Genomic DNA, 6,726 nt, shown 5'->3' with positions numbered 1-6,726 from the left:
GATGTTTTAGTGGCGGTGTTTGTTGTCCTAATGTTTTTAGCTAGGACAGTGTTTATGCACCTGAATGAAACAAAAAACTGCATAAATAAATCACAGTTCACCCATTGCTGTTTATTGTGCACAATGATGTTAATTAGCACATTTCAAACAGCATCTGAATAACGATGCTACATTAGCAGTGTGTGGCAAACTATCCTCACCATTTGGTGAATACAAATAAGGATGTACACATTCAAGATTAAGAGGACCAAATGTAATATAAGAACCATCCATTGGAAAAACTCATATGTGTCAGCCACTAATAAAAATTGTGCCCCATACATATGCAAGTTACATCCTAAATATTAATTTCTATGTTCATATTTATTAATAACATATGATTTGTGTGTAATATGTTGTGCAAAACTATTAAAAAAAAATACATTTAAAACATTTTTTTTTTTATAATTTTGGCCTCCACTGCACCATATATATATATTGTATTTTAAAAATAATGTATTGTAAATGTTACAGATTTTTTTCTTTAACCAAATTAAAAATAAAATATTGTTTTAAATTGTAATCAATTGTGCCTCCACTGCACCATATATATATATATATATATATATATATATATATACAGGAAAAATATGTTTGTTTGATTAAGCAGAAGCCAAAATTAATATCAAACATCTGAAGAAAATGTTTAATCGAGATGTTAATATCGAACATCTGAAGACAGTATCTGTGTAGTGTTGTTTATTAAACAGATAGTTGTGTGTGGGGGAAAAAAAACAGAGAGTAAAACAGAGAGATTACCAAAATATTGCATTGCATAATTTATATAGACAAAATAACTTCAATAGTTTGGCCATCATAAAATGAGAAAATAAAATGAAGGAATTGGACCAGAATAACTAAATAACTCAACACTTCACTGTGCAAAAACCTGTTTTTAATTGAGTAAACCAAGAGAGTGACCTTCGACTAAGGTGTTTTATGGGTCTTGCCAGGTTGGCTGGCCATGTGTGAAGATAGAGAGCCAGTTTTCTGTTTGGCAGGTTGGAGTTCAGATAATACCATGTTAGAGATCTGTAAATGTCTGTTCTTGGCTACTCAACTAGATTCATTCACGTTCTTGTGTAATTCAAGATTCGTTAGTGGCTCTCAGAAGAACTTCTCAACAGTTCACACTAGTCACGCTGGGATTCATAAAAGGTCTGACATGAGGTCAGTCTGACATTGAATCTGTTTTGGTCAACCTCAGAGATGCTAATTTTATCGGTGTAACTGATAATAATAATAACAAAAAAGGTGTCATGATTTTATTTATTTAGATATTTTATTTTTATCACAACATTCCTAATGTTTAGATCGTTAGTGTATTTGTCATATTTAATTAGACAAGCCAGTAAAAAGGCTTCTGATTGGATTAAGGGCATACTCTTCATTCCTTTGCGTAATTGGATTTGATTGCTTTTAATTAAAGCGCTGATCTTGAGTGACAGGCGGCACGCGTCATCATCAATTAAGCACACTGGTAATGAATCTAGAACGTTTGACATTAAAATTATAAAGCTAAATTAATTCAGTTATTTTATATATATATATATATATATATATATATATATATATATTAGATGATACACTCAGGATATTTGTTTTCGATGTTATGTCACAGCTTTTACGTGCATGGTCGGTGTTTTTTTTTTCTTCCCCCTTATGTCAGGTGTGCCGATTGGAGAACAAAACTAATAACACATTTCCCAGAAACACTCCTCCGCAGATACATATGTGGGTCAAATGGAAACAAAAACAATCCCCGTATTCGGTCTCGACAGCAGAGGGAATTCTAAATGATAAGTCTGTGTAATAAAATTTATGGTGAGCACATCAAAAAAATCAAAGCTTGCCTTAGAGAATATGCGGCCAGTAATAAAATCAGTTATACGTGATATCACCTTCATGCGACAGCGCCTGCCTTTCCCATTGCGCATATTACCTTTGTTGAAATCTAATAAATATACATGTAATGGATTCAAAGCGCGATATTGAAATATAACATGGGCATTTGTCGCTATTTACGCACAGTGAGGCAAAACAGAATGTGCCTTTAATTTCCCCTCATGCTGGGAATTGAAATATCGAATAGAATAAAATAATTGTCAGGAAAAGCCATAAACCGTCCGCTCGAGAGCCTCGTCGTCCCTTCAGACACTGTCACCATGACTACACGGCCTCGTCTCAGTTTCATAATCATTTGTATTTATGGGTGGGAAAGATCATTATTGTCATTTCAGATAGAGGGGCATCCACATGCAATTTCATTTTCCAATTTCTCCAAGGCCAGTGATATCAGATTACGACCATCACCTGCCCCTTGTTGTGATGCAGCTGGACCCAACAGCCCTCACCAGCAGCGGTAATACGAATAAATTTACCTACTGATGAATATACTGTTATGTGAATCAGTGCAAGCAACTGAGCCTTTTCAGAGCACGCGCGGAAACAAATACAGAGCGTTTGAATTAAGACACGTGAGTTTTTCTCGTGTCAATGCAGATTCTGGTATTGTGTATATTTGAAAATGGTCAATTAGAGCATGTATTTTATTTCCACAGTTATATATAGCTCGTTGCACGTCGCAGTTGTCATCAGTGCTGTTAACAGGAACAGAAAAGCCGTGCGTAAAGGCCGTTATCACCAGAGCACCTGTGTTTATTGAGCGGAGAGCGGCTGATCTGTTTATGCATTTCTGGATTTTTATAAACTTGCAAACTGCCAAGGAGTCAATTAACAAAATAACATGTGGTATAGCCTTTCATCGCCTCCCAATCCGGCATGATATGTCCGGCCTGCAGTGCATATCGAGTCTCAGACCTGTCCGTGGCGTTCACCTACGCGCTGTGACACTTGTGGTGAAATGCAGACATGCAATTCAAGCTGACGGAGAAAATAGTTGGAAAAAGAGAAACCTATTTCAGACAGGCATCTTGATTTGTGCTTAATTGCTAATAAGTGGCTCTGGCTCTTTGTATTACGCTGGGAGAAAGGCACCAAATTAATTGCAATGAAATTGAAAATGAAATGACCGTATTAGATGTTTTTGATGCAAATGCAGGTTCTTTTCCGCGGTTTCTTTTTTTTTTTTCTTTATATGCTTATAGATCTATGTGTATGTTTATTATTTTTTATATTTTGTAATGTTTATATATACTTAAATGTACAGTGTTAAACATACATATTTCATTTCTGAAATATGTCCTGCGTTTCCTTGTACCCAGCGCAATTCAAAGGCACGGAAGAGTTCAAATAAACGAGTGGCCCAAAGTGACTATGAGTAAAATTGATAAGCATATTTACAAAAGAGATTTTTCAATTGACATATCATTCTCTCATTTGAATAATTAATGAAAATAGAGCGGAATTTTTAATATTTAATGCGCAGAAATCTATATTCTTCTTCATTTTCATCTCACTATGAGTGACGTCATTGAAGACGCGAACTGACCAAATGGAAAACGGAGGAGGATGTTACAGACAGACGAGACACAAATAACGTGATGCATATATTTTCTTATATATTTATTATTATTTCTATATATCTTTATTTATTAAAATATATATATACATTACTATAATAACAAATATATAATTGTTACATTTTCTGTAATCATGCACAGGCCAGGCTATTTTTCCAGAAACACGCTGTTGTTGTTGTTTTGTTTTGTTTTGTTTTGTGTGTGTGTGTGTGTGTGTGTGTGTGTGTGTGTGTCCCCACACACTTAGAAATGTTATCCAAAATCGTCCTCTGTTGAATCTCTATTAGTATTACGTTTGTGTAGATTAAAACGATTTGTCAACATGCCATTACGCATCACTGCTGGCTGTGGCAACATTTAGCCCCCTGCAACCACTGTATCATGATTCATTTGTCCTAAAGGTCCAGAGAGACAGTAGCTCAAGAATATAGACGTGACTTGGTGTCATAAAAGCATTCCACAAGAAATTGTGATTTTGAAAGCCACTGTGTTTTTATGAGCAATACACACGTATAATATCCACAGGCCGAGATCATGATGTTGGTTCTACTTTGCGCCTGAGTTCAATGCAACATCATGGTCTCATCATGGTCAAATAAAAATGAATTATTGTTCTGGTTTAAAAGATTGTCTAGTGTTACTCCTCAATTTTCAGAGGGGTCAAGGGGTAAAGCTAGTGGAGTGTTTAAAGGATTTCCGATATTAATTCAAGCAGAGATGTTAGACTTTTAGTTGTTAGATTTTTTAATTTAAAAAACATTCATCAGAAAAACATTTAAATATAAAGACCTAATAATGGCAATAACAAATAATTATCTAGACTAAAACAAAAACATCACTTTAGAATAAAATCCATTTGGCTCTAAAAACAAAAGGTATTATAAAATAATTGTAAAAAATATATAAAATATATAGGCCTATTAAAACATATTTCTGTAGGTTAATAAAGAGTTATTATATGCCATTATATTACTGTATTTAAACGTAAATATTAAATTTCAATAGTAAAATTAATAGCTTCTTGTATTTCGTATTTGTAAGTTGTTTAGTATAAAAGCTTCTCCTAAATGAATAGATGTAAAAGATCGCAGTACATTAAAATACTATTTCTTTAAGAAACGACACGGAGTCAAAAATAGTTCAGTAGAAATGGGGGCCTGACAAAATAGGAAGACTTACTTTTCTATTAAAAAAAAATAACAGTGCAAGTACTAGGCTACATGTAAGTAATTTCAATACAAAAATACCGTAGAAGTTTTTTCTTTTTTATTATTATTATTATTATTTATTTATTATTTTTTTTTAAGTTTGTTTGGCGAAATTCTGTATGAAATGTATTCTACTATTAATGTAACTGCTGCTGTTTTTACATCGTCTGCATTTTGTATGCAGCTATCGTCTTAATTTAGAAAATCGCTGCGACATCTGCTGCAATTTACGTTTAATCAGCAATTTAAAAATCTTTATGTAAAAAACGTTCCGAGCTACTGAGACAATTTTCTCATTGTTAGCAGATAACATTGACCCCAAACGTCAGTAACAAATTAATCGTCCGTCTTCGTTTATGTTGGTCATAATTATTGCCTTTTTTTTTTTTTTCAACATAAGCCTTACTTTTGGCAATGCTGTAAATATTTTCAAGTCTTACCGGTCAGTCGATCTTTCGCAAATCTTCTGCTGCTCTCCATCCAGGGGAACGAGAAGCTGGCGGGGCTGCCCATGCTGTGTACCGGGGGCATGGTGGGTATCCCCGCCGCGATGCCCGGTGGATGGGCAGTTGTCGACGGGTGAGGCGCGGCTGGCATGGGTCTGTGGGCCGGGACGCGGATGACACCGCCTGCGTTCCCTGAGTTCACATTAACGTTCATATTCATGTTCACATTCATGTTCATGTTTACGTTGTAGGAACCTGCCAGTCCCGCCGCCATCGAACAGGCCGGATTGTACACGCTGTTGTAGCCGTTGGCATAGACGTTCGGCACGAGCGCGTAGTCCGGGTCGCCGGTTCGGCTCGGCAGCATGCAACTACTCGGCTGGTCAGAGCCATTGAGAATCTGATCTATTCCAAAACTGATGGGTTCGTGCTGCTGGTGGGTCTGGTTCACCTCTTCGATCCCCGTGTGCTCCATCGTCGCGGTTCTTTCTGTTACGCACAGCTTGGAAGGTTGTGATGTTTAATTCCTAAAACTTAAACACAACACGACTTATTCCCAAAGGTACAGAATTGCTTTTTAAAAAAACTAATATTCTTCATTGAAGTGCTCAGAGCCCATGCGATTTTAAATCGCTTCCATGTGATGTACAAAAACAGTGAAGAACAGAAATCACATTGACTCCTTCACGATTAATTTAGCATTATCCAACACTTTCTTGCATTGCGTCTGGCTCTTTTTCAGTTCCATGATGATGCCTAAAAAAGCAACTCGACAGTAGAAAGGGCTCCGCGCGCACGGTTAAATCCCGAAGTGGTGAGTTGCCAAGTTGTAGCAAACAAAACTGACGCGTTTCTGGAGTGGTGCTGTACCTCAGAAAGGCGCATGGCCCAGACTTGAGCTCATCACTGTTATCTAAAGTGAAGTGTTAACTGTCCGATACGTGCATATTAATTGTCGTGAGCTGAAAATGTCCTGTTCACGCTCCTCTTGAAGTGATTTCGAGCAGGTGAGACAAACCCCTTCTGCCCAAACTCTGTCACGCGCCTCTCCATTGGCTCTTGCGCACTTCTGTAGAGACAATGCATCGCGCCCGCACCCTCTCTTAAAGAACCCGCTTCTGTTTTTCACCAGGGCTGTTGTGTTGTAGCTCACGCTGAAATATAAAATGTTTAATGTTCCTAGAAAACAGAGCAGTCTAGTGGAATTATTAAAGCATGTTGACAAGTAATTTGGAATAACCTTTTATTAGTAGTAGTAGTAGTAGTAGTTTTTTTTGTAGTTTTTTTTTTTTTTGAAGAATTAGCAGTGAAGTTTTTTTTTTTCGTGTTTTAAAAAAATGAATATTTTGGAGAAGAAAAAAAAAATTTGTATGCCAAATCAAAATCACTGTGGTGTAACCAACTTGCAGGAAGCCATTTTGTTGTCATGTGACAAGAAAAACAACTGTCAAGACTGTGAGTCAAGGTCAATTTTATCACATGCAATATCACATTTGGACCTTTTTATGAAAAGTCATATCAAATGTAATATTCATTTTTTTTATTTTTTTT

The 6,726-nt window shown here is 36.1% G+C and overlaps 1 protein-coding gene across 2 annotated transcripts in view; it reads right to left on the bottom strand.

Moving 5' to 3' along the window:
- Nucleotides 1-6,206, bottom strand: part of LOC107660819 (T-cell leukemia homeobox protein 3-like) — a 10,393-nt gene extending 4,187 nt beyond the window's left edge. The window contains exons 1-2 of one of the 2 annotated variants that reach the window (XM_016450240.1): nucleotides 6,046-6,206; nucleotides 5,170-5,708 (exon numbers count right to left, since the gene is read on the bottom strand). In XM_016450240.1, coding sequence (XP_016305726.1) covers nucleotides 5,170-5,650 — 481 coding nt within the window. In that variant the 5' untranslated portion in view covers nucleotides 5,651-5,708; nucleotides 6,046-6,206. Of the gene's footprint in view, nucleotides 1-5,169; nucleotides 5,908-6,045 lie in introns of those variants that run through there. The other variant, XM_016450242.1, reaches the window with a different exon arrangement.
- Between the last annotated feature and the right edge of the window lie 520 nt (nucleotides 6,207-6,726).

This window comes from Sinocyclocheilus anshuiensis, unplaced genomic scaffold (genome assembly GCF_001515605.1).
Source record: "Sinocyclocheilus anshuiensis isolate Anshui unplaced genomic scaffold, SAMN03320099.WGS_v1.1 scaffold1289, whole genome shotgun sequence".
Lineage (NCBI taxonomy): Eukaryota > Metazoa > Chordata > Actinopteri > Cypriniformes > Cyprinidae > Sinocyclocheilus > Sinocyclocheilus anshuiensis.
This window is presented reverse-complemented; position numbering and strand designations above follow the sequence as displayed.